Source organism: Momordica charantia (genome assembly GCF_013281855.1).
Source record: "Momordica charantia cultivar OHB3-1 chromosome 4 unlocalized genomic scaffold, Mcharantia_2.0 BLBB01000004.1, whole genome shotgun sequence".
NCBI classification, from domain to species: domain Eukaryota; kingdom Viridiplantae; phylum Streptophyta; class Magnoliopsida; order Cucurbitales; family Cucurbitaceae; genus Momordica; species Momordica charantia.
The window spans coordinates 9324458-9352394 of record NW_028275162.1 but is presented as its reverse complement, the minus strand read 5'-3'; the positions used below and the strand labels follow the sequence as shown (position 1 = coordinate 9352394).

General features: G+C 37.5%; 1 protein-coding gene across 3 annotated transcripts; it reads left to right on the top strand.

Annotated features, from left to right (window-relative positions):
* EMB3103 (Pentatricopeptide repeat (PPR) superfamily protein) lies at positions 1-27553 on the top strand. Of its 3 annotated transcripts, XM_088122597.1 has the most exons (10): positions 2-363; positions 1857-1941; positions 2376-2639; positions 8854-9156; positions 18000-18104; positions 23410-23509; positions 25566-25885; positions 26564-26740; positions 26837-26965; positions 27103-27553. In XM_088122597.1, exons 1-10 carry the CDS (start codon positions 83-85, stop codon positions 27331-27333), a joined length of 1995 nt encoding a protein of 664 aa, XP_087978723.1. In that variant the 5' UTR covers positions 2-82; the 3' UTR covers positions 27334-27553. The 3 variants fall into 3 exon arrangements, with proteins under 3 accessions (XP_087978725.1, XP_087978724.1, XP_087978723.1); XM_088122599.1 differs by lacking the exon at positions 8854-9156 and having other exon boundaries at positions 1-363; XM_088122598.1 differs by lacking the exon at positions 18000-18104 and having other exon boundaries at positions 1-363.
* Positions 27554-27937: the final 384 nt, after the last annotated feature.

Here is a 27937-nt window from a genome sequence, read left to right as displayed (position 1 = left end):
ACTTATTTCGTCGCGTGTGCCAGTTTCCCATTCTCTACACTACAATCATCCAGCAGTGAGGGAACTCCCTCACTGTTTCGAAATGGAGCTCTGTGTTATTGGTAATGGATATCAGCATGTTCTGGCGACTCAGTTACCCACTCCTCCTTCTTTAATGGCTTCTGCACCGCGTGCTGTCCCCAGGCTCAGCAATCATCGCTCCAACTCTCTCGCAACCGTCCCTAAAGAGCAACCAATCCACCCCAGCTCTCAAAATCGTAAGCTCTTCAATGGTCAGAAGCGCCACTCCAAGTCATACCTAGAGAGACAATCCGCTATTAGACAAGTTCAGAACTGCTCTGAGTTGGGTCCGGCTCTTGCGAGGTTGTTCTTTTTATTTCTTGCAATGTGTGTTTGGAGTTTGAGTTTGAATTGTGGGATTCACTTGCTTCGTTTTGATGCGTCTAACGATGTTTTCTCCATTGTCAATGCTAGTTTATTGTACTGTGGAATGCCAAGAGGGATTTTCTTTTTTCTTCTCTGGTTTAGGAAGTTTTAAATTGGGCAAAAAGTTTTAGCTGCATTTGCGATATCTTTGAGTTTGTCCATATGCATATTTTATCCCTTCACGACCAAATTAAATGGTTGTTGCTTTCAAGGGTGTGGCGTGACTCCATGAGTTGTTGTGGTCAATTATCTCGAATCGGGACACGGTATTTGACTAAGCGGATAGCCAATTTGAGGTGATCAACCATTGTCTGGAGACCTATCTGAGGTGCTTCTATAACAAAAAAACCTAGTCACCGGCAATAATGACTGCTATCATGAGTTGGATTTTGGTATAGTACAATTCTCCACCTAAGCTGCATCCTTCCATGTAGTTTACGAAAGGCCACCACCTCTTCTAGTTCATTATGGCATCAAAAGACATCAAACTCTCCCTTGATCAACCATCATAGGAACATGATCGGGCCTTAGAAGACCCTAAACTCTAACATTTAATTGCACAAGCCATAATGAAGAAATCATCCGATCAACATCAAAGGGATGTATGATTTGTTGGGGGTGATTTGGTTTATTTAAAAGTTTGTCCTCATTGTAGATAATCCTTAGCCAAAAATAATGGGGAGCTTGCACCCAAATATTTTAGCCCCAACAATGTGGTACATAGAGCGGGTAGCATGGTGTAAAAATTGGATCTACCCTCATAACTTTTATTCATGTCTCACAACTTTGAAAAGCCTTAGGGAAGGGTACACTTTTTTTTTTTGGTAGGAGAGGGAAGGGTACACTTGTTCAACCACTTCTGCCTATGCTATCCATAAAATTAGAAAGGATTATGGAACTGGAATAAATCTTGGTGTTAAAGAAGAGCAAAGACTGACCTGTGGGAAATATGAATCCAATGGAAAGATCGTCTGGTGTTTTAAGCTTTATGAAAATCTTCTTATTATTACCAACTACTGACTGAGGCTTTTCTTTTTCTTATCTCTCACATTGTTTCATATTTCATCTTTTTTATTTTCTTCGAAGGAGAAACAAAAATGTCTTTGATAAACATATTTTGTATTTTGTTTCCAAAGATGGAATTTTGCTAAAGCCATGCTTCTCTTTATCATTCAAAATAGAAGATTATGTTATTGTACTCACTTTAGGGTGGTGTAAATGTTTCTACTCTTCCTTTGATAGTTACAAACTAAACGACCTAATCTCAAATTGGAAGGTTTTCTCGTAATTTGCCTATGGAGCCTTTTGCATATTTCATATTATCAATGAAATACTCATTTCTTACCAAAAAAAGAAAAAAAGAAGATTTTTTACTGGCTGAAACGTTAAGCTGGATCTAATTTTTTTCTCATCATATTTTTCTTGTGCAGATTTAGTGGAATTCTAAAAGTGCAAGATTTGAATGTGATACTGCGACATTTTGGCATGTTGAGTCGGTGGCAGGATCTATCTCAGGTGCTTCTAGGGACATTAGTCCGCTTGTAATTATGTATTTATTGGATCATGAACAAGCTGAATCTAGTTAAGTGTAGTGTCTACTCAAAATTTTCAGAATTACTCCTTACAGGATATCTTCTTAACTGGGGAGTTTTTCTTGTAACGTTGTGGTATTCTTGGGAAATATGTTCATACTCCAAATGAGGACTTGTTGTCTTGTACTACTATTTTAACTTATCATTGAAAAGTTCCAGTTATTTTGTTTTATTTTTTTAAAAAGGAATACCTCCTTAAATCTTTTCTAAACCATTTTTCACTCATTTTCATCCTTACATTTTCTTTTGTTGAATTGAAGCTGGTACATACTGCTATTGGTTGTCTTCACCTGTGGGTTTGAGAACTTTCTAAACTGCCTGTTCTTTGACATTTGTTTACATTTGTTGTTGTTGCAGCTCTTTGAGTGGATGCAGCAGACTGGAAAGACTAACGTTTCTTCTTACAGCAGTTATATAAAGTTCGTGGGGAGAAGTCTTAATCCTTTGAAGGCACTGGAAATCTACAATAATATTCAAGAAGTATCAACAAAGAATAATGTGTTCATTTGTAATTCTGTTCTCAATTGTCTGGTGAGAAATGGCAAGTTCGACACCAGTGTTAAGTTGTTTCATCAAATGAAGAATGATGGTTTATGTCCAGATACTGTTACATACAGCACGGTATGATATTTGTAATTCATAGCATCATGCCTAATTTTCTAATTGAGCCACCTTTCCTGTTATCTGTTTGCGTTGTGCATTCTTCCAGTGAATGTTAACAAAATTAGGCAGGGAAATTGGCCACTTTATATAATAAGCAATTATGTTTGAACACATTCAACAATATGACATTAACAGTTTCACAGTAGAAGCATGATAAAATGATTCTATGATAAAGGGTTCAAAACTTTCCTCTTGGCTCCTTATCTGGGTGTGAGGTTCATGAGTTTTCGTCCTCTTTAGGGCTTCCTTTCCATAATTCAAAATGTGTAAATTTCTGGTCTCCTATTATGGAAAAGTTTCAAAAGCATCTATCTTCCTGGAAAAGGGTCTTCTTCTTGAAAGGAGAGAGACTCATCCTTATTCAGTCACTGTTAAGAGGAATTTCATCCTACCTTTTTTTTTTTTTTTACAGAACTTTTCATAGATTAATGAAAAGGAACAAAATGTTTAAAAGATACAAACTCCCTACAAAACTTTTCATAGATTAATGAAAAGGAACAAAATGTTTAAAAGATACAAACTCCCAAAAGGAGTGGAAAAAGAAAAAAGGCAAAGAGAAAGCAAGATTGTAAATAAAGTGATACAACGCAAAAGAGCCAAAGAAGAAAAACTACACAAAGGCCAAAGCAACTACTATCTAAAAGAAAAAAAGCAAAGAGAAAGCAAGATTGTAAACAAAGTGATACAATGCAAAAAAGCCGACGAAGAAAAACTACATAAATACCAAAACAACTACTTTCTAATAGAGCCTCCCAATAGGGAGGAACCATCTCACTTCTTGTCCCTTCTAATGATCCTAGTGCTCATTTGCAAAAGCTTGGAGAAAGATCATGGGGAATTGATTGTGGGAAGGAGTGGATGAGGGGGGGGGGGGGTCAATTTGGTTAATTGGGATATCGTCTTGAAGTTGATGGAGGTAGGGGGTTGGGTAGTGGGAAATTGAGATTCAAGAATGAGGCCTTACTGGCCAATTGGCTATGGCATTTTTCCTTGGAGCCTAATGGCTTTTGGCATAGGATTATTGTGAGCAAATATGAGTTCCTTTTGATTGGGTCTCAGTCAGTGGTCCTACTATCTCAAGTAAATGCCCCTGGAAGGCTATATCTTCTATTGTCTCTTTTTCCTTGCAGTTTGTCTCATGCTCCGTTGGGGATGATACATCTACTTATTTTGGGAGGATTGCTAGGTGGGTGATAAACCCTTGTGTCTTGAGGTCCCCAAGGAATTCCTCTTCTCTTTCTCCAGGACTCTCTCGGTCCTTGACGAGTACAAAATCTTTGGAGGTTGTTGAGTTAATTGTGTCTCTTGGAGAGGTTCACTTGATTCAGGGAAGGAAAGACTTTCGCCTTTGGTCCCTAATCCTTCGTTGGGTTTTACTTGTAGATCTTTCTAACCTTTTGAGTGTTTTGTCGCTTCTTCCTAATGCCTCGCTGTTCGCTCGCTTTAGAAGGTAAAAGTTCCAAAGAAGATTTTGCTCCGCAGGTTTTATATTGAAAAGCTAATACCATGGACCATCTTCAGGGGGGTGTTCTTCCTTTGTGTTGGGTCTTTAGTGTGTGTTCTTTGCAAAAGTGTTTTTGAGGACCTTGATCATATTTTGTGGAGCTGGCAGTTTGTGCAGTCTATTTGGGTCGGTTTTTTGGGTCTTTGTGGTGTCCTTAGCTTGTAACAGGGAGTGTAGGGCAATGGTGGAGGAGGTTTTGCTAAGAAGCACGGACACGGATAAGGGACACAGACACGGATATGGGACACGGACACGGAAACGGACACAGACACGATAGGACACGGCGATACGTCAATTCCTAAAAAAATAGGACACAGACACGTTGGGGATACGTTTATTTTTTTTTAATATTTTTTTTAGGATATATGTAAATTTAACACAGAAAATGCTAAATACAATAAAATGCATAAATATGAAGTCAATTACATCCTTTAACAAAAGTTACAAAACAAAGTTCCAAAGGACCAATATAGTGACAAAACAAAGAAGGAAGGGACGTAAAAGAGGATTGTTTTTATTAGAGTTTACCTAAGAAAAAAAAGAAAACAGAGGCAGAGGCAGGGGAGTTTACCTAAGAGAAAAAAGAAAAACAGAGGCAGGGGAGTCTACCTAAGAAAAAAAAGAAAAACAGAGGCAGGGGAGTCTACCTAAGGAAAAAAAGAAAAACAGAGGCAGGGGCGTCAGTGGCGGTAGCAAGGGCGAGCGGCGGCGTCGGTGGCAGCGGCAAAGAACGCTGCAGTGGCGTCGGCTTTGTGGGAGAGGGGTGGTGTGTTTTTGTTATCGTGGGTGGGTATTAGGTTTTTATCATTTTTTTGTTTTTTTTTAAATTACTCATGGTCATTGGGCCCAGAAAACCTCGCAGGCCGTATCCCAGCCGTGTCCGATTAAAAAAAAAAAAAATCAGACGCGAAAATGCGTGTTTGACACGTGTCTAACACGTGTCCGGGCGTATCCGTGTCGGACACGTGTCCGACACAAGTGTCCGTGTTTCCTAGAGGTTTTGCTTTGCCCTCTTTTTGGAATATAGGGACGTAGACCTTTTTTTTTTGGCAATTTTATGGGGTATTTTGATTGAGAGGAATAGTAGAATTTTTTGGGGGTGGATAGGTCCTGGAGGAAGTTTGAGATTTAGTTAGATTTAATACCTCTTTATATGTGTCAGTTTCTAAGGCCTTCTTCCCAATTAAGTGTTTTGTATGCGGATTCCTTTTGCTGGCTTGTTTTTTGTATGTCCCATGTATTTTCTTTCATGGTTCTCAATGAGCATGAAAGCTCAGTTTCTTATATAAAAAAAAAAAAGGATAAAGTGATTCTAAGATTAATCCCTCTACCTTCTAGAAAAGACACAAGATTATTCGACCAAGACCAAAGATCCAATGAATACCAAAAACTGGAAAGGAGCAACCCACACTCTACTACTGCATTTACAATGAAAATAAAAGATTGATGTCTTCTTCCTCCTTAAAACAAGGGACACAGACCTTTGGACTCACAAGAATGAGTACCCTTTTTCAATCTCATCTACCGTATTTAATTACTCTCTTGTGAAAGGTCATCCAAAAATGAGTATTCACCTTTTTAGGACACTTAACTTTGAACAGTGCTTTAGAAAAATTTTTGGGCAAAGAAGAGATCGTGCAATATTTAACATACGAGCTAACTGAAGGCAGCCAAGTCTTTCAACCTTCAAAGCCAGCCAGCCTCCCTGCCAGCCAGCCTCAAATTGTTTGCTAATTTTGTGTCAGTATTACATGTTAGTACTAATAGGGCTCTTGATCTGTTCAGGAGAAGGGGGAGGGGCTAGTTATGCTTTTAATTGATATTTTCTATTGTTAATATGATAAGTAAAAGATAAGGACTGTATCAATTTAATTGAATCCAAGCTTTCGGAGGATAGATCCTACAGGTGGGCAGGTTATCTTATTTCTGCTAAGCTTAGAAATCTGAAGATCGCTCACAAAAATTTTTTTTGTCTGAGGATCAAAACATTTGTAACCTTTTTTACCTGAAGCATAGCCTAAGAAAACACATTTAATAGCGCAAGGGTCAAGTTTCGACCTGAAATGACTAGGTGTGTGAACGTAAGTAGTACACCCAAAAACTTTGAGAGGTAGATCAGAATATATGCGGGATGTTGGAAAAATATTTTTAAATGACTCAATGGGAGTTTTGAAATTTAAAACTTTAGTAGACATCCTATTTATTAGGTAGGTCGCTGTGAGAACCGCTTCCCCCCATAAATATTTTGGAACATGCATAGAAAACATTATAGCACGTGTTACTTCAAGTAAATGCCTATTTTTTCTTTCAGCAATCCCATTTTGTTGAGGAGTATTCCGACAAGTAGACTGATGAACCATACCTTTTTCTTTCAAAAAATTTCTCAAAAACTCATTAAAATACCCAGTTCCATTATCAGAATGTAAAATACAAATTTTTGTTTGAAATTGAGTTTCAATCATCTCATATAAGTTTTTGAAAATGTCTTTCACCTCAGATTTTTTTGACATTAAATAAACCCAAGACAGACGAGTATGATCGTCAATGAAAGTAATAAACCATCTTCTTCCACTATGAGTACTGATTTTAGAAGGACCCCAAACATCACTGTGAATTAAGTAAAATGGTTTGGAAGCTTTATAAGGTTTTGAAAAATATGTGGAGCGATGATTTTTTGCTAAAAAACAACTTTCACAATTAAAAGATGAACAATCAATTCCCTTAAATAACTTTGGAAACAGATATTTTAAATAGAAAAAACTGGGATGTCCTAGTCTATGATGCCAAAGCATAATTTGTTCCCTAACAGAAAGAGAACTAATACTATTAAGGCCCTGAGTTATTTTATTACTAAAGGTACCTTCACCAAAGTAGTAGAGACCATCAAGCATCCTACCGCAGCCAATTATCCTCTCCGAGTTCTGATTCTGAAAAATACAATAGGATTCAAAGAAAGTAACACGACAGTTAGAATCTTTAAGTTGGTTGACAGATAAAAGATTACAGGTTAATTGTGGAACATGGAGGACATACTGTAACGAAATGGTCTCATCAATTTAATGGTTCCTTTTCTTGCAACAGAAGAAAAACTACCATCTGCAATTCTAACTTTTTCATTGGAATATGAAGGAAGGTATGATTCAAAGAGATTAGAAGAACTTGTCATATGATCAGAAGCTCCAGAATCTATAATCCATGGAGATGAGTTACTACACGAGAAAGCCTTAGAATAAATACCTGTTTGTGTAAGGATACACATGAGTTATTAGAAGGTAAATTGGAGGATAGCAATTTTAGGATTTGATGAATTTGCTCTATACCTGAGTCACCACGACTATCACCAAACATTTCTCTACCATTGTCAGTTGAGATTTGGACCATTTTAAATAAACAACTTGTCCTGAACAACTTGGCCTGAACAAAAGCTGACAACAGAATCACACCACAGATAGTAATTAACCAAATCAAATCAGGCCACAAATTGATATTAGAAAGGAGATAACCATAACTAGGAGAGTCGAACCAAGTCAAAATAAGTTACGGCAGATGAACCAACCCGAACCGATTTGAACCAAAGCACAGAACAATGCAATACTTAGAAAATCTCTGGAGGACAGGATTGACGGTTACTACAGAGGCGGCGGTGAGATTTGCGGCGGCTGGACTGATAGATATGCGAAGGATGTTGCCAGACTAACAGATCTGCGAAGGAACGACAGTGCGGCGGCACGGATCTGTGAACGTAGGTCAGACACGGCGTTGGTGATGGCGGTTGTGAGGTCGGCTGCGAACGAATCAGACGAAGAGACGCGGAGGTCGACAGATGAGGGGTCACGTCGCGGTGGATCTGTGTGGATGACGGAGACCGACGGAGGACAGGTTGCGCCGCGGATGGGAGTAGCGATGGATTTGTGCAGATGACACCGGTGCAGATCGACGGTGAGGACGACGGATCGACGACAACAGCTGCGTTGCCGTGGAAGTTCGCCGGAGGTAGACTTACCGGAAGGAGGAATGGATGACAGCTAGGGTTTTGATTGACAGCTAGGGTTTTGATTGACGGCTAGGGTTTTAAAATTAGGGTTTGGTATTTTTGATGATGGCTAGGGTTTTGAGAGTTAGGGTTTACTTCCTAAGCTCTGATACCATGTGAAATTGAGAGAGTAAAAAATATACTACTATATTCAAACATGTAACTTAGGTCGGAGAATGACCTACTACAAACAAGGAAAGTAATAAATACCATAAAGACTGAATATCAACAATAAAGACTAAATATTAACAACTAATATTCACACCTAATATTTACACAAATATTGATAAATCCAACAGTTTGAGAGAAATCAAAGGATTTTTGAAGATTCTTGTCGCCCGCCATTCGAATGCTTCAACATTGCCAAATTCAAAGCTTCTCAATGGTGTGCTCTTTCCGATCTGTTCTCTTCGTATTCCCCTAATATGATTTGTATGAATTGGGAGGCCTTTATTTCTCCTTTGTAGTCTTGTCTTATGTTTTATTTTCTATTTCTTGCTTTCTCTATCACTCCTTCGGAAGTTTGTATCTTTGAACAATGTTGTTCCTTTTCATATATCAATGAAAAGTTCGTATCTTGTTCAAAAAAAAAAAATATGATAAGTAAAAATTGTCACCTTGTCTACTTGTCTCAGATGCTTACTGGTTGCATCAAGGTTAAACATGGTTATGCCAAAGCATTAGAGCTTCTTAAGGAGCTGCAATTCAATGGACTTTGCATGGATAGCGTACTGTATGGGACACTCATTGCTGTTTGTGCTTCACATAATAGATTGGAAGATGCGGAAAGCTTCTTCATCCAGATGAAAAACGAAGGTCATTCACCAAATATGTTCCATTATGGCTCTCTGCTTAATGCTTATTCAACGAGTGGAGACTATAAAAAGGCTGATGAGCTGATTCAGGATATGAAATTGACTGGGTTAGTACCAAATAAGGTTTGTTTTCTTGTTTATGGTGCTTTAGAAACTTTATTATTTGGTTTCATGTATATGAATTACTGCTATGAGAAGAAACAAAATGAAAACTGTCAACAGTGAGAATAATTCTTCCTTAGTCGAAAAGGTGAATAGAAGGCAAATCTAAATAAACGAGTACAATTGGAAACAAGCCGAAAGGAATCAGCTTAATGTTTCTAATGTCGAGAAATATTGGAACCATCATGGGATGGCTCAAGTGGTCAATAAGGGCCTTTGTAAATAGTAAAGGCCTTAGAGGGAATGAGTTCAAACCATGGTGGCCACCTACCTAGGATTTAATATCCTACGAGTTACCTTGTCAACCAAATGTAGTAGGGTCAGGCGGTTGACCCGTGATTAGTCGAGGTGCGCGCAAGCTAGCCCGGACACACGGATTTCAAAAAAAAAAATGTCTAGAAATATTGGCCCAAGGGCTTCTCAAACAAACATTATTCTTGATAGTTGTGAACCAACTGAAAGATTGAAGACAATATATGCTCGAAATCACTTGATACCAAAGATCACTTTGTTCATTACAGAATCTCCCTCCCCCTTTTGCAAGTAAGGCCTGATTTTTCACCTTTAGACTTTCAAAGCCCAAACCACCAGCTTCTATTGAATTTGAAGATACATCCCATCTTATTAAACGCTTAAGCCTACTATCCTCACTACCTTCCTAGAAATTTTTTTTCATACTTCTTTCCATTTGAATACAAACTTTGGATGGCAAAGAAGATTGACATAAATAAATTGGAAGTTGGTTTATTTGTTCCGCTTAGCTGGCTTATTTGGACTCTATTTTAGGCTTTTAGATTATGTATTTGTATCTTTTTAACTTTTATGCTTTCCTTTCACTATTTCGAGAGTTTGTATCCTTGAACAATTTTGTTCCTTTTCATTTCATCAATGAAAAGTTCGTATTTTGTTCCAAAAAAAAAAGGAAGTTCGAAAGAATCGAATTGCAAAGAGTAGAATTTTCTCCTCTAGACAAGATCACCAATAGCGAAAGTTTCAAGTCTTCTATGTTGATCGGCTTGTGTCTTGTACGAGTTGGTAGCTTTGATAAGATTGTTTGTGACTTCTTTACGTAGCTCCACAATCCTCTCTGCCATGTGTTCGACTTTTTGACTAAGATCGACATTATGAGGTATGTTAGCTAGATCAACAGTTAAGCTAGGGAGTTTAGTATATACAATTTCAAACGGTGACTTCTTCGTGACCTATTCTTTATGTGATTGTAAGTAAATTCAGCCTGGGCAAGTGTGAGGTTCCACTGTTTTGGTTTGTTGCTCCTTAAGCATCGTATTAAGTTGCCTAACGTCCCGATTGGTTACCTCTGTTTGTCCATCGCATGGATGAATTAGTGTCAGGATTCAGTAGGATTTTTGGAAGATCAAGAGGTTGTTAATCTAGGAAGCACGGACACATGAAAAATGGTCAAGTGTCCGTGTCAGACACGCTAATTAGAGTGTCCTGTTTTTTTTTTTTGATTTTTTTATTTAGACATGGCGGGGACACGGGGCGGACACGGATGGACACCAGAAAATTCGAATAAAAAAGAGATGCCTTAAGCCTTCTAAGTTTGAAAGATGATGAAGAAAATGAACTAGAATGAGAAGGAGAGGAAGAAGAAGTGACAGAAAATGAGATTTCCAAAAAAGAAAACAAGTGACAGAAAAGGAAGAAATGAAGTATGGAAAAAGATGATTTCTCGAAAAATATAAGTGACAGAAAAGAAGTAATGAAGTAGGTAAGAAGAAGATGAAAAAGAGTTCTCGGAAAAGATAAAGAGAAGTAATGGCTGCATGGAATATGTCTCCCATGAGTGACATACGGGAAATTTTGTCTTCCAATAAACAAAGCTGGCACTATTCTCTATGACTTACCGACGACTATTCCCCTTTGTATTTAAAGTTGTTCTTTAATCCAAACGGTTAAGATTTCCAAAAATTCTCTTTGTACTTTTTTTTATCAAATATTTTTCAAGTAAATTTTTATTGAAAATTTTAATAAGTTTATTTTGTATTAAATATTAAATAATTTTGTTAGTCTCTTCATGTTTTAAAAATTAAGTATTTAATTTTTCTTAACATAGCATTTATGTTAATGTTTAAAGGTAAAAATCTATTTAAAAGTATTAAATATTCATAATATGTTGATATATATATATATATACAACGTGTCGTATCCTACATTTTTGAAAATTGACGTGTCGCCGTGTCCATGTCGCATGTCTGTGTCTGCGCTTCTTAGTTTTAATGAAGATTTATTAGAGGTTTTCCTTTTGATTTTAATTTACTTTCTACAGAAGATCAAGTCCCTTTACGATCTTCTCCTTCTCCTTCTCACGAACAACATTTGGTAGTGGAAAAAGCTTCTTGTGCTAATGTTTTATTTTTTTTTGAACTAGATACGAACTTCTCATTGAAATAATGAAAAGGAGCAATAATGTCCAACGATACAAACTCTCGAAAGAGTGAAGAGGAATAAGAAAAAACAAAAACTTAACAAAGTTCAATAAAAACTCTCCAATTAGAACAAATCAAGCTGGGGGAGTAATTCCTAAATAATTTCGATAAGGAACACCATTGAGAAGCCTTGAACTTAGCTATATTGAAGCACACTGTCGAAGATTGTCTCTTTCCTTAAAAAACTCTTTTCTTTCAAACCAAATCTCGTAGAGCACTGCCTTTATAGCATTAAGCCAAAGAAGATTGGTTTTAGAATTCAAGGTTGGCCTGAGGAGAAGCTGAAGGACGTTGTCTGATGTTATGTTGCTAAAAACCCAAGACAAATCAAATTCCTCGAAGGTTAATTCCCAACATTGTCGCGACATGGGAAAAAGATATGATTCAAGCTTTCTCCATTAGATTGACATAGAGGGTAGATAGAAGGCAAAAGATTATATCCGAGCAGCTTCCTTTGAAGAACGTCAGCTGTACCTTTCCATATAGAAGAATCCAAGTGAAAAAACTAACCTTCTTTGGACTCTTAGTCTTCCAAATGGCTTTTAATAAATCCGGTGGCATTGATATGTCTGAAAGAGGCTTGCGAAGAGATCAGAGGCCACAGAGAAACAGCCTGAAGACTCCAAAGACCAAATTTTGCTATCTGGTCCATTAAAAGGAGTATAAGAATTTAGGAGTGACAGAAGTGAAATATATTCCTCAATCTCGTCATCTTTCAAGGCCCTATGAGAAAGAATTCAACAAGATAGTGACTGTGCATCCCAATAATTTGCAATTGAACCTAAAACGGACACAGATAAGCTATAAATTTTCGGAAATTTGACCATGAAAGGCCTGTCCTCTACCCAAATATGATTCCGGAACAGAATCCAAGATCCTGAGCCCAATTTAAAGATTGCAAACTGACAAAATTGTTTCCAATGTCGAGAAATATTGATCCATGGGCTCCTAAGACAGCCGTTAGTCCTTTCTCCTCAGGACCACCCAAGTTCAGTTTCCCCATACAAACTTGTCACAATCTGACGCCAAAGAACATTGATCTCGCAGCCAAAACGCCAACCCCACTTGGCTAATAGGGCGTTGTTCATCTTTGAGAGGCCACCTACCCCCATCCACCATCTTCCATAATCTTAGATGATATATTCCAGTGTACCAGGTGATTTAGAGGCCCATAGGACCACCGTTCCATAGAAAGGCTCTCATTTTTCTCTCAATTTGTTTACAAACCTCTGAAGGCATTTGAAACAAAGAAAGATAGCGGAGGGGAATACTTGTTAAAATGGATTTGCATGGAGTCAACCGACCACCACTGGAGAGATTATAATGCCTCCAACGATCTAGCTTTTTCTCATTGTTCTCTAAAATTGGACTCCAAAAAGTAGAAGATCTCGGATTTCCCCCAAAGGTAGACCAAGATACATTGTTGGGAAGGAAGCTACCTGACAATTTATGGTGGATGCGACTTGCTGAATTTTCGAGGGTAGAATGTTAACTCCATTGATTGCTAACTTCTCCCAATTAATGGAAAATCCAGATAGCCATTCATAGGCCTTAATAGCCTCAATCAGGTTTCTCAACATACCAGCATCATCCTTACAGAAAATAAGAATGTCGTCTGCAAATTGAAGATGGGAAACGTGGACATTCTTCCTCTCAATTAGGAACCCGTCAAAAGATCCTCCCACATGGATGCTCTCCAACATGCTACTAAATACATCCGCAACTAGAAAGAAAAGAAACGGTGACAGTGGAATCCCATAGAAGCCACAATTCGACCTTTAGGCCTCCCATTTATAAAAATAGAATACTTGGTTCCTCTTACATAATCGTTAATCCACTTACGCCATTTTTCACCAAATTGTTTTTGAAGGAGGACATTCTCAAGGAAAGTCCAATCTACCTTGCCGAAGGCTTTTTCGAAGTCTAATTTTAGCAACCACCCTCTTTTCCTTCCGGCTTTGTAGTCTTCTAATGCTTCATTGGCAATCAAGATTGGGTCCATAATGTTTCTACCTTCAATACAGGTGCTTTGAGTAATTGAAATAGTTAGGGGCAATACTTTTTGGAGGCGTTCTGCAAGGACTTTGGCCAGCACCTTGTAAATTGAAGAAGAAAGGCTTATAGGTCTAAAATCATGTATTCTTGATGCTGCAGCCTTTTTGGGCAAAAGACATATAAAGCTCTCCTTTAGACATGCATTGATATGGCTGTTCCTGTAGAATTCCTTAAACCAACGAACAAAGTCAGATTTCAAAGATTGCCAAAATCGGATAATAAATTCTGTGGTAAAACCATCATGGCCCTGTGCCTTATTTTTACCAAGATCATTCAATGCTGTCCAAATTTCTGCTTCCTCAAAATCTCTTTCCTGCCACTGTCTTTCTGATAAAGGAATCGGGCGCCAATTAATTCCTCCTGGAGAGGACCGAGGGCCAGAGTTTCAGGGTAGAGCTTTTCGAAAAAGCTTAAAATCTCTCCTTCAATGTCCTTATGATTGATAAGTGCAGTGCCATGCTCATTGATTAATTCTAAGATCACGGCCTTCCTTCTGCGGGCCGCTAGGTACTTGTGAAAGAAGCTGGAATTTTCATCCCCTTCCTCAAGCCAATGAATCATACTTTTTTGGAACATGTTTCTTTCATTCTCTACATATAAACCGAGTAACTTCTTCTGGCAATTGCATCTAGTTTCGATTTCCTCCGCAAATAGCCCACTGTCTTCTTCCTTTGCATCAATAGAAGATAGTTGAAGTAGCTGAACTTCAGCCTCTTTCTTGCGCTTCTCATTCTGAATGTGCCAAGCTCTTAGGGGGGATTTAAGATTTCAAAGCTTTGAATTAAAGGAATAGCCAGGCCATTCGTAGGATTGGTCATTGGCAAGCTTGGATTCAATTAAACTAATGCAATCCTTATTTTTGAGCCATGAATTGAAGAATCTGAACAGACTTGGACCCCACTGAAAGTCCCTAGCCTCCAAAATGATCGGGAAGTGATCTGAAGTAGTCCTTTCACCCTGCGATACCTTGGAGTCTGAGAATACATCCTCCCAACCGCTTGATACTAGGAATCTGTCGAGCAAGGAGTGAGTAGATTCTCGAGAACTAGCTTAGACCAAGTAAATTTGCCATTGGATAATGGAATTTATACCATGTCCATTTCGCTAATTAGATCATTAAACTTCTTCATGGCTTTTGATGATCGAACACACGATGATCTTTCCAATGGCCATATGATTACGTTGAAGTCACTGCCAATGCACCAACATTTTTCACCCAATGAGAAGTCCCTGAGTTCTTGGAAGAAAAATCTTCTTTCCTTATAGTCTGTTGGACCATAGTAGCGGTTAGCCATATGTTATCAATACCTGCAAAGGAAATAAGAATTGATAAGGAATACCCCCCTCTAATGACGTCCTTGACACTTATTCGGCCTTCATCCCACATAATTAGGATGCCTTCAGATTTCCCATAAGAGTCAATTGTTGTCCATCCGATGTCTTTAGCTCTCCAAAGGGATTTAATCAGGTGCTGCTCAAAATGCTAAACCTTTGTTTCTTGAAGACACTACATGATGATTATGATTCTGAATAAACTTCTTGATCTTCAGTCTTGACTCATCGTTGCACAATCCTCTGACGTTCCACGAAGTTACTTTCATTGCGATCCTGAGATTTGAACTAGATTAATGCCCACCTTTTTGAAAAAATGTGGAACAACCTTTGACTGGACTTGTTCTTTTGCTTCACCAAATAGTTTCTAAATAGCTTCCTCAAAAGAATGCTCACATGTCACTTCATCCGACAGTTCAATGGAATTAGGAATCGGAGAAGAATCAGGACTACTAACGTTTATCTCTGATTCGATATCCTCGGCCAATGGATCTCGAGGAGAGGGGGCCATAGGACTGGAATCTTGGTGGAGTTGACAATCCCATGAGAAAGAGAGGGCGGAAAGCAATTTTTCGAAAACAGAGGAGTAGCTGGAATGTTGCTTTGGGAGGGAATTTCTCTTTCTCATTAAATTCTTCCAACAGGTTTGTCGAAACATTATTAACGACATCCATCTTTTCCATTTCATTAATTGCTGAATGCTTTGCCTTATTCCTGAAATAATAAAAGGGGAGTGGGACCGCTCGTCCATTGGAATAACTTCTTAAGAGTTAAGAGTAGAGATGAAAAGCTTTCCAAATGATTTGGGGACCCAGCAGGCGTTTCATTGTGATTTGGGGACCCGAGAGAATTTAAAGTTGCCTCAATCGAAGCTTCATTTGCCACCTCATCGTGCTCTGTTCTCTCTCCACAGATATCGCCCTCCTTAGAGAAATTGAAGCGATTTTCTGCGTGAGATAAGGAATTCTCTCTCTCCTTATTTAGAAAATCAATCACCAATCGGCGTCTCCTTGATATATTCATCATCTTCCTTAATTTCCGCCGTCTTTTCACCTTCACTGAGTGAAACACCAGCTAACTATTCAAGCGTATGATCAGGCTCCTCGAATTCCGCTTTAGATTCCTTTTTTGAATTTACTTCATCCTCCTGCGGCCCATTAACTTCCTTGCCTATCTCAAATGAATCTGACTGTTCGTCAACCAAAATCATTCTCAAACGTTCAATGTCTAAGGGATTTGACATTTGTTTTGGCATCAATGCTTAAACCAACTAAACCAGCTGGAGTTAGAGGACGACAAGCGACAACCCTGATTTTGAATGATCCATATATTTCTCATCTTTGATAATCATGGAAGCCGGAAGTAAGCCGCAAGATTTACGTTTAACTTTAATGAAGGCTTCAGAGGCATCTAATAAATTAAGAGTCCTGGTAGAAACTTCCAATAATCCACCACATTGTCTTCCAATGGCTTCGAATGTCGAACGAGTCCAATAGTACAGTGGTAAGTCTTGAATGGTTAACCAGCCTCTATATCCTTGAATGAACTCCTTTCTAATGTGCAAATGAGGACTCAGCTTCTTGCGCTGATATCAAAGATTTTTTAAAAAATTTTGAAGATGTTGGCATTACCCTAGTTCCAACCACTGAATAGGTAGACTTTAATTAAGTACAACAATTTTTGGTTGGTTTTGCATTGCGGTAGTTTTGAAGGTTGAGATCTTTTAGTTTTCTTGTCTTTTCTTGGTGAAGGGAGGTTTCAGATTTAGTTCTTCTTCATTCTGGCGGTCAGTTTGTGTTTAGGGTTGTTTTGGTATCTTCCTCAACTGTCAGTTTTCTTCAGTAGATAGTCATTTTGGATTGGCAAGCTTTGTTTTAGGTATTTTTTTTTAACATCTGTACTTTTAGCTTCCTAACGTATGAATGAAAGATTAAATTTACAGTTTGTTGGTTTAGTAATTGTTTAACATGGTATCAAGGTAGGAAGTCTTGTATTTTAACTTCTATAATGTAATTTCCTACCAATTAATATTGATAATTTCTTGTTGGACCTTGTGTTTATTTCAGGCTCACAAGTGAGGAGATTGTTTTTATTTATTATTTCTTTCTAACAATAAACAACTTTTCATTGATATATGAAAAGGAGAAAAAGTTCAAGTATACAAACTCCCGAAGGAGAGAGAAAAAGAGAAAATAAAAAGAGGCCCAACTAGGAGAAATACAGATAATGAAGAGACAATAAAAGCCAAAAAGACCATGCTAACTATTAGCAAAACAATTGATCAAGTTGCAAGGACACAATAAGAGAACTTTAAAAATCTTTAACTTCGGGCTCGCTAGCAACTTAATCAACACGTCTTTGACTTCTGGAAAAAGGACATTGAGATCTTGAGAAAATTGAGGAGATTGTTTAAGTATGAATAAAATACTAAACTTATTGTAACCAAGTAGTTTAAGCTTTTGGGTTCGTGTTAGGATCTCAAATACACTAAATGGAACAAGATAACTATATTGCAATATTAAATGACGTTACAATATCAAGAGCTTTCGAGGGGACTATCTCTCTCCCAAAGAACTATGCCTAGTTACTTTACCGAGAATATCTCCAAAGATGCCTTCCCTCTCTCCCTAATACTATTTATAACAAACTTATCCCTAGCTAATTATCATAACGTCCCCAAATACAATACTAATACTATTTCCAAACTATCTCTATTAGGACTCTCACAGTTCGTTGTTAACTCTAATAATAACCCATTTTACCAAGGACGGTTTTCTATAAGTTGTCCAATTAACTTCCACTTCTGATGGTTCAGGCTTGAAAAGTACGGCGACGAAAGTTATGAAAAATGTGGTTAGAATGTATGTAATTTCTCTGGTCTATTGCAGAAATATGTATATATATATATTCATTCTATATCTAAAAAATAATATTTTGTTGGTATTCAAGTTTTGTATGTACTTGCAGGTGGTTTTAACAACATTGCTGAAGGTTTATGTCAGGGGAGGTTTGTTTGAAAAATCAAAGAAATTATTATCAAAATTGGAAGCCCTTGGCTATGGTGAAAATGAGGTCTGTGCCAATGATGTGTTGGTGATATTATATTTGTGTACGTTTGAAGCTAATGTTTTCTAATTGGTATTTGTTTCTATGATTCTCTCTCTGGTAGGATGATGGTCTATGGTTGATTTTCATGTTTGTACTTCTCAAAATTGATTGATTTCTAGTTTGTTATCTCCGTAGTGTCAAGTGATTGCTAGGGCCCAAGAAGCATTGATAAAACAAATAGAGATGAAAATGTGTTATACCATTTACTTGGCGACTTGCCATTTTCAAAAGGATCACTACAACTTATATGGCAGGCGGAATGACAGCGCCATTTATAGAAAATGAAGAGTCTATGAAGCAAATGTCGTTTGGTATTCAAAATAAGGAGGGAGAGGAAGATATTCTTCCGGCTTTTAGGGTTACCATTAATAATGAAGAGAGATTAAAGGAAGGAGAGATGACGTCAGATGTTCCGATTGAGGCTAACTTAAATTCTCTTGGAAATCGGAGGGAAGTTAACAATTCTGTAGAGATTTCACACATGGAATCAGAAAAGGCAGAGGATCTTTGTGAAGAAAGAGGCAGAATTGCTATTAATGAAGAAAGAGAATTTGCAAACAAATTAAATTCGAAAGGAAATATGGAAAGAGATTTACTGGGGAAAGATTTGGGGGAGGAGAGAATGTTCTCCGTAATAAATGAAACCCTAATTTCTGTAACCCCAAAGGTTGTTGCTATTCCAGATGATTCTCCAAAATCTACGCCATTGAAAAATAAGTCAAGAAAGTTTATTCCCCCATTACCTTTCTCGTATTCGCGGAAGAAATTCAAACCAAAGCTAAATGACGAATCTAATTTGCAGCAATTAGAAATCCCAATTATTAAGGAAACATTAATGGAGGAGGGAGAAGATCGAAAAGTCCTTGGGCAAAGAGAATTACCGGTTGCCCTTCAGCAAACTTTGTTCCCTGGTCTTGTGTTTTCCACCAAAGACACTTTCAACAAAAGTCCAAGTGTTTTTGCACTTTCCGAAGATGAAGATGAAGAAGATCTTAATGTGAGTCTTAGTAGCCCTGATCCTTCCCCTGATCGAATGAATTTTATTTCCGACTTTGATAATTCATCCGAATTTCTTTCTGATGAAGTCCTTCCTAATCTCTTTGATTTAGACAAGGATCTCTCTAACTCCAACCTTGCACAGTCAGCCCAAAGAGTGGAAGAAAAGTTTGTTACCAAGACTGCTATTCCTCCATTCTTTGAATCCGTGGGGATAGAGGTGGTCCCAATTCAGAATTCTCAATGAAGATTATGTCATGGAATGTCCGTGGCCTATGTTGTTATAAGAAACGGCTAAAAATCAAGAAACTTATCTTGAAGCATTGTTCGGACATAGTACTCATTCAAGAATCCAAGCTACAACAGATTGATATCATGGTGATCAAGTCACTGTGGAGTTCTCAAGATATTGGCTGGGCTCAGATGTATCGGCGGGAAAATCAGGAGGCCTCATTACATTATGGGACGAAAGCAAAGTAGTTGTTCAGGAAGTCCTTGAAGGAGTTTTTTCATTAACCATAATGTGCTCTTTTTCTAATCTACAGAATATATGTATCACCAACATTTATGGCCCAACGAATTACAAAGAAAGGAAGAATTTGTGGTCTGAAATTTGTAATATTGCTGGATTCTCTATCAAACTTTGGTGTATGGGAGGGGATTTTAATGTCACGAGATGGGCTTCTGATCGGTCTTCGGGAGGAAGGCAGTCTAAGGCAATGAGGAATTTTAATAAAATCATTGAAGAGCTTGAAATCCAGGAAATTCCCTTATCCAATGGCCGGTATACATGGTCAAAGATGGGAAATAACAATACGCATTCATTGCTGGACAGATTTTTTGTTTCTTCAGATTGGGACTCCCTCTTTCATAACTCTCGTGTATATAGAGGTGAATGTATTACATCGGATCACTACCCTATTTTTCTAGATTCAGGAGAATTTGTTTGGGGGCCTTGCCCTTTCAGATTTTTAACTCCTGGTTGAAAGATAAGGACTGTATCAATTTAATTGAATCCAAGCTTTCGGAGGATAGATCCTATGGGTGGGCAGGTTATCTTATTTCTGCTAAGCTTAGAAATCTGAAGATCGCTCTGAAGCAATGGCACAAACAGAAATAAAGGAAGGATAAGGTTGCAGAAGCAAAAATTATTGAAGAAATTTCTTTGCTTGATGAGAAAGAGGAGTCGGGATTAGAAATTGAGGAAGTGGGGAAGAGATGTTCCTTAAAACAGAATCTGCTTGATCTTTATATTCGAGAGGAACAATATCTTTTGCAAAAAAGTAAAATCAGGTGGTTGGCTGAAGGAGATGAAAATAGCAAATTCTTTCATAGATTCTTGGCAGCAAAAAGGAGAAAAGCTCTAATTTCTAAGATGCAAGATTCTGCAGGGAATTCTCTTGTGAATTTGAGGGATATTGAGATGGAAATTGTGCAGTACTTTGCAGAGAGGACGGACAGCAGCGATTTTTACCAATTGGTTTCAATTGGAGACCTATTTCCGCTCAGAATAGTGTCTGGTTAGAAAGACACTTCGAGGAAGGAGAAATTTGGGATGCTTTAAAAGGCCTTGGCAAGAATAAGGCCCCAGGGCCCGATGGCTTTACAGTAGAGTTTTTCATTAAATTCTGGAAGTTCTTGAAGGCAGATTTTGCAAGATTCTTTGTTGAATTTTTTGATAATGGCAAACTGAACTCGTGTATTAAGGAGACTTTTATATGTCTTGTTCCGAAAAAAGACAAAGTGGAGAAAGTAAAAGATTTCCGTCTCATTAGCCTTACGACGACTACTTATAAGATTTTGGCAAAAGTGCTAACAGAGAGGCTTAATAAGGTTATCTCTTCTACCATCTCTAGTAATCAAAGTGCTTTTTTAAGTGGAAGACAGATTCTTGATCCTATTCTCATTGCAAATGAAGTGGTGAATGATTATAGAAGTAGAAAGAAGAAAGGGTGGATTTTGAAACTCGATATGGAAAAAGCTTTTGATAAAGTTGATTGGGCATTTCTTTCAGAAGTCCTCAAACAGAAAGGCTTTGGCAAAAAGTGGATTAATTGGATAAACGGTTGTATTAGAGGCAATAACTTTTCGGTTTTCATTAATGGGAGACCGAGAGGGAGAATTAAGGCTTCAAGAGGGTTGAGGCAAGGAGATCCCCTTTCTCCTTTCCTATTCTTATTGATAAGCGATGTGCTTAGTAGTTTTTTGGACAGCATTTACCAAAAAGGAGTGTTCGAAGGTTTTGTTGTGGGGAGGGATTCAATTCACATCTCCCACTTGCAATTTGCTGATGACACATTATTGTTTTGTAAAGATGATGATGAGATGCTTAAGATCCTATTTGAAGCCATTAAAGCTTTTGAGTGGTTGTCCGGCCTTAAAGTGAATTGGGAAAAATCATCTTTGAGTGGCATAAATATGGAAGACCAAAGGGTTGTGCAGGTTGCAAATTATTTTTGTTGCAAAGCTGAACGTCTTCCTATTTTATATTTGGGCCTGCCTTTAGGAGGAAATCCCAAACTGGATTCTTTTTGGGCTCCAGTTCAAGAAAGAATTTCTAAGAAACTTGATCGTTGGAAAAAGTATCACTTATCAAAAGGTGGAAGAGCGACTTTATGTCAATATGTACTTGGGAGCATTCCCCTTTACTACTTATCTATTTTTCAAGTCCCAGTGAGAGTTAGTAAACAAATTGAGCAAAAAATGCGTTCCTTTTTGTGGGGCGATTCTTCGAAAGGATCCTTGAGACATTTGGTGAGATGGGATATTGCCTCCCTCCCGCAGGAAGCAGGTGGTTTAGGCATTGGTTGTATTCTTAAGCGCAACAATGCTCTTTTATCTAAATGGGGATGGAGGTTCAGCATGGAGACAAAAGATTTATGGCGTAGGGTGGTGGCCAGCTTATATGGTTCTGACCGTTTTAATTGGAATGCGATACCTAAACTTTTTCATGGTTCGAGTCGTAGTCCTTGGAATAATATCAATAAACAGTGGCTTCAGGTGGAGAAATCCTCTTTTTTCAAAGTTGGCAATGGTCAGAGAACTCTCTTCTGGCATTTTTTATGGATTGGAGTCTTTCAAGGATAGATTTCATTCTATTTACAGCATTTCGGCTTCTCCTCTTATTTCGGTTTCGGAAGCTTAGGATAGTGAGTCCTCTTCATGGAATATTGTAACTCAAGGGCATTGAAAGATGAGGAGATTTTGGAGCTTTCGGAGCTTCTTTCTTGCATTTCTTCAGTTACTATTTCAGAAAATGATGATGTTCGTTGTTGGAGCTTGGAAAAGTCGGGCCTCTTCTCCGTTTCTTCTCTGTGCAAGTCTCAAAGAGCTGATTTGCGGGTTTCAAAAGCTCTTCTACTCTCTCTTTCGAGTTCGGGCAGCCCAAAACGAGTTAATATGTTAATTTGGATTCTATTATATGGCAAAGTCAATACAACAGATATTTTGCAGAGAAAGTCTCCTAAGATGGCTTTACAGCCATCCATTTGATTTTTATGTGCAGAAAATGAAGAAAGTTTAAATCACGTCTTCTTTTTCTACCCATATGCTGCTGTTTGTTGGAATCTTTTTCTCCGGATGTTCCAATTAGTATGGGTGTGGGATCGTGTGGCTGCTAATAATATTTTTCAGATTCTACATGGTGTTGGGTTGGCACCTAAAGCTAATCTACTTTGGATTAATGGATTTAAGGCTATCACCTCAGAATTATGGTTTGAGAGAAATAAAAGGATTTTTGAAGATTCTTGTCGCCCGCCATTGGAATGCTTCAACATTGCCAAATTCAAAGCTTCTCAATGGTGTGCTCTTTCCGATTTGTTCTCTTCGTATTCCCCTAGTATGATTTGTATGGATTGGGAGGCCTTTATTTCTCTTTTGTAGTCTTGTCTTATGTTTTATTTTCTATTTCTTGCTTTCTCTATCACTCCTTCAGGAGTTTGTATCTTTGAACAATTTTGTTCCTTTTCATATATCAATGAAAAGTTCGTATCTTGTTCAAAAAAAAAAACTTGCCCCCAAAGGACAATCCCATTGACAAGGGCTTGAGGTTTCTTGGTCTTACCGGCTTAGAGGTCTCAAGTTTGAACCTTCGGGTGAGCTTAATAAAAAAGACTTTTAATGTGTCTTGGGTCCGGGCCTTGGGTGGGCGTGGGTGCCCCAAGAAAAATAGGGGAGCAAAGCTCCAACTCTCGGTTATATATAAAAAAAAAGTTAGATTGTCTTGTTAAAAATATACTGTACTTCTATACTGATAACAATATTTCTTTTGTAGATGCCATATTGTTTGTTGATGGATGGTCTTGCCAAGGCAGGTTCTATTACAGAAGCAAAGTCAATTTTTGATGAAATGAAAGAAAAAAACGTTAAATCTGGTATGTTATGTCCTCCTTTTAGATTTGAAGTTCTCAATTGTTTGAAAAAATTTATTATTTGTAATCTAATACCAAAGTTCAATCACAAGAATTTTATAATTTAAATGAAAAAGGTCAAACTTAGTTAGAAAGTTGAGCACTAGAAAACTCAACACAGTAAAAGGTAACACTTCAAAAGAAAATAGTTTTTTTTTTTTTTTTTTGAGAGAGAGAGAGAGGGAAATAGTATTGTCTAGGCATAGAAATACATGCACATGTCCGAGCTGAGATATTTTTAGCTGATAAATTATAAAAAATTAAATACTTTATTTACAACTTGAATATATGATTTCTGGTTCTTTTGCTTTTCAAAAACTTTTTCTTGGAGCACTGAACTTGCAATTAATACTTATTTTCATAGTGATAGTTCGTTTTAAAACTAAGAAAGGCTTGTTGAACATGAAATGTTATGATGGATAATCCCCTTTTTCTTATACTAGTTCTCTTTTATCCAACTGACGCAATCGTTTAAAGTGGAATGTAAATATCTTCAGCGTTAACACACACCATGTGCAAACATTAGAGTGAGATAGAGAGAGAGAGAGAGAAAACTATGATTGCATGTTTGGATACCCTGGTGAATACAGTGGTAGAGTTAGGTCTTGATTTAAGGGTTGTCAATAGTGCAGTTATTGACAAGACAACAATAGTCTGGAGCAGATTTTAGGCCAAAATGGATCACCCTGTTTAGTTGATACAGATAAGTCAAGAAAAAATGTCTTAAGTTGAATAATAGAAAAATATGTTATTGCTGTATTGTCAAACTAGATTTCTTGATACAGATATGATCTTCATCATTGGGCTAGTTGAAAATTTTAAAGGGAGTAATTAGTGGCTCACTGACACCCTTGAACATTTTTTTAGCTAACAACTAAATTATATTGCACGACTACTTTTAAACGTGTTTATTCACTCTCTCACCCTAGTCCTTCCTTGCTGCTGACTATAGCCTGCCGCTCTTTCCTTCTGCTGGTGTGTGTGTAGCGGCACTGCGGCAGGCTGGAGTTAACAGACTATATGAGGAAAAGACATGCTTCTCCATTGCATGAGGAGGCACAGGAAGATGGTCTCCCCCTGCCCTATTGCCATCCCTAGTGATTACTCAATCCATACTAACTACCTTGAGGTTGAGGCAATTGTGTTGGGTATTTTTGGACATTTGTGAAAGGTTACAGTAGTATTGCTTTGCCTCTAACCAATCCAATGAAAGGACTACGGTTTCTTGGAGTCAAGAGGTGGAGGAAGCTTCCAATCAACTAAAAACAACGATGATCCACCCTTCCATATCAAGACATGGTTCGGAGGAGGCCTGCTTGCATAGTTTAACCAAGTCCTTCCCAAGCAAGTCAGGCAGAAGTTTGTTTACGTGAGAGTTTGTGGCAATTCTCTTATCTATGAAAAACCATAGGCTATGCTTTTGGGGAGCAAGTTCTTAATTCTTAGGATCATAGCAGTTGGTGAGTGTATATTCTTACATGTTTCTCAGTGAAAGCTTGGTTTCTTATAAAAGAAGTGCAGTTGGTGAGTGTTGAGCATTACAGGTGGTTAAGGTGGTTAATGATATAGGCTTGTTTCGTTAAAAAGTATATGTATACATTGTTGATTAAGATTTGAGAATAAGGCCATGAATGCATTATCTACATTCCTTGCTAATGTCACTCTAGCATCCATTTCTATTATACTCGAGGATTACCTAGCTCAGTAACACAAACTTCAGTAACTATAAACTGTAAATAAAAATTATTAGCCAGTAAGCCCAACCTCAGTCGCACAAACTTCGGTAGCTATGTCCTACATTACATCAATTAAGTTTAAGGCTGGTTTTGGATGTTACAGTTCATATTGTCATAACCATTGCTTTGAGTCTTTTTTAACACCATCTGAAGTGGTCAAACTTCATTTCTGGCTGATTCTTGACAAAATTGCTTTTTATAGAAGTCAAGCCCACCTAAAAATTTGTTTACCTATTTTTCTCTTATGAGAACCACAAGGGCAATAATCTCTTTTCTTCTCACAGATGGTTATGCACACAGCATCATGATATCAGGTTTTTGCCGAAGTGGGCTTCTAGAAGAGGCAAAAAAGTTGGCTAAAGATTTTGAAGCCACATATGACAGATATGACATTGTGATATTGAATACAATGCTCTGTGCCTACTGCAGAGCCGGCGAAATGGAGAGTGTCATGCAAATGCTTAGGAAAATGGATGACTTAGCAATCAGTCCAGATTATAACACCTTTCATATCTTAATCAAATATTTCTGTAAGGAGAAACTGTATCTACTTGGTCATAGGACCTTGGAGGACATGCATCGTAAAGGCCACCAACCAGAAGAGGTAAAGTTTTGTTATATTATCCATTAATTTTTCTGAAGGGATTTACCGCCATTAATTACTATATTCAGTTTGCCCCTCTGTTTTTTTTTTTTTTTTTTGGGGAACTGGCACATTGTCTGAACTACTCTTTGTTAAAAGTTGAGGTTAATGTGATATTTTAAACAGCTTTATAATAATATAATCATAACAGTACAACTATTGACCGTTCTTTTATTTCACTTGGATCTGTAACTGCAGGCTGAGTATTTCGGTTATCATTACCTTTTCTTGGTTTGATAATTTAATCTGATGCATGTTGACCAGTAGAATTACCTAGCACTTCACAAGCACATTTTAACCCAAAGGATTTAGATTGGAAAAATTTTACTCTATGTTCTTTGGTTCATTCTACCCTAAAGCAATTAATATACCTCCGTTTATAAATGTTTTGACCCCCTGAAGAAACAGGTTGTGTTGTATCTTCCCACAACAAGACTTTTTCTTTACAAAAATTAGGAGTTTCCAATATAAAGTTGGAGCAGCGGCCTTGTTTTTTTTTTTAATAAGTTTGTGTGATTGCATATCTGGTTTCTATATTTCATCTTCAAATTGAAAAATAACACATTAGTTTTTGTGTCTGGAAAATGTTAGCTCCTGGTCAGAATTGATTAATCCACTCTGAATATTTTCGTTACGCAGGAACTCTGTTCATCTTTAATATCATCTCTTGGGAAGATAAGGGCTTATTCAGAAGCATTTTCAGTTTACAATATGTTGAAATATAGTAAAAGAACTATGTGCAAGGCACTGCATGAGAAGATCTTGCACATTCTGATTGCAGGTCGACTTCTCAAAGATGCATATGTTGTTGTCAAGGTATTTAATAATTATTTATTTATCTATATTAAAATTTTAAATTTCTGCTTTGTGTACCATCTATTTTCATACGCTGAAAAGGTTGTTTCCTTGCAGGACAATGCGGAATTAATTTCTCGACCTGCCATAAGGAAGTTCGCTTTTGAATTTATGAAGTCGGGCAATGTGAACTTGATAAATGACGTAATGAAGGCAATCCATGGTTCTGGATATAAGATTGATCAGGTAAAGATAGACATAAATAAAATGCTCGAGTTCAACTGATTGTAGTTTTAGCATCTGTCTTGTAGCTTCACATCATTATATAGAATATGTTAATATTAAATATTATGAGGTAACTAATTTACTGATTTTTGTTTTAGGATCTATTTATGATGGCTACATCACGCTACATCGAGCTACCTGAAAAGAAGGATTTGTTTCTTCAATTACTACAATGGATGCCTGGTCAGGGCTATGTTGTTGATTCATCAACAAGAAACCTTATCTTAAAGAACTCACATTTATTTGGTCGCCAGCTTATTGCAGAGATTCTCTCAAAGCAGCATCTAGTGTCAAAAGCTACAAGATCTCATGCGAACTCGTTCTTTTAAAATAATAAGGAACGATTGTATTGATAAGTAAATATAACAAAAGGAGAGGGTAGAATAGGGGTCTCAAAGAAATTTTAGGCCAAGGAGATTATAAAATATTCTCCAAGACGTAAGATTTTTGGGTTGGGTGATGTCTGATTAAAGATACCGTTATTTGTTAGTATGACTGATCAACCCTTAACATTGATTCAAAATATATGTATATATTTGTTGAGACTAACTATGATAGAAATGGATTTGTTTGTCAAAGGCAGAGAAAGGTAAGGATCTTACTTGCACCCAGCAAACACTCCAAATATTGAAGCCAATGGGAACTTTTGAATGCCTGGAGAAGGTTACTGCAGGCCTGCAGCAAAACAGTATGTAGAAACAGTACGGAGTATGTGTTTACATAGAAAAAAGATGTCAATCTGACTCGAACAAGATCACTGTTTTCTTGGACTTGTTACGACTACGATTTTGTAGACAAATACTATTTAGTACTAGTTTAGTCACACAATGGTATGTGCCCCTTTTAGACCAGAAGTAATTAAGAAGGTAATTATCTGCCATTGAAGTATTGACCATGCTTGTGTAGAAAAGTCCTGTAGTTGGGGTTTCCTTT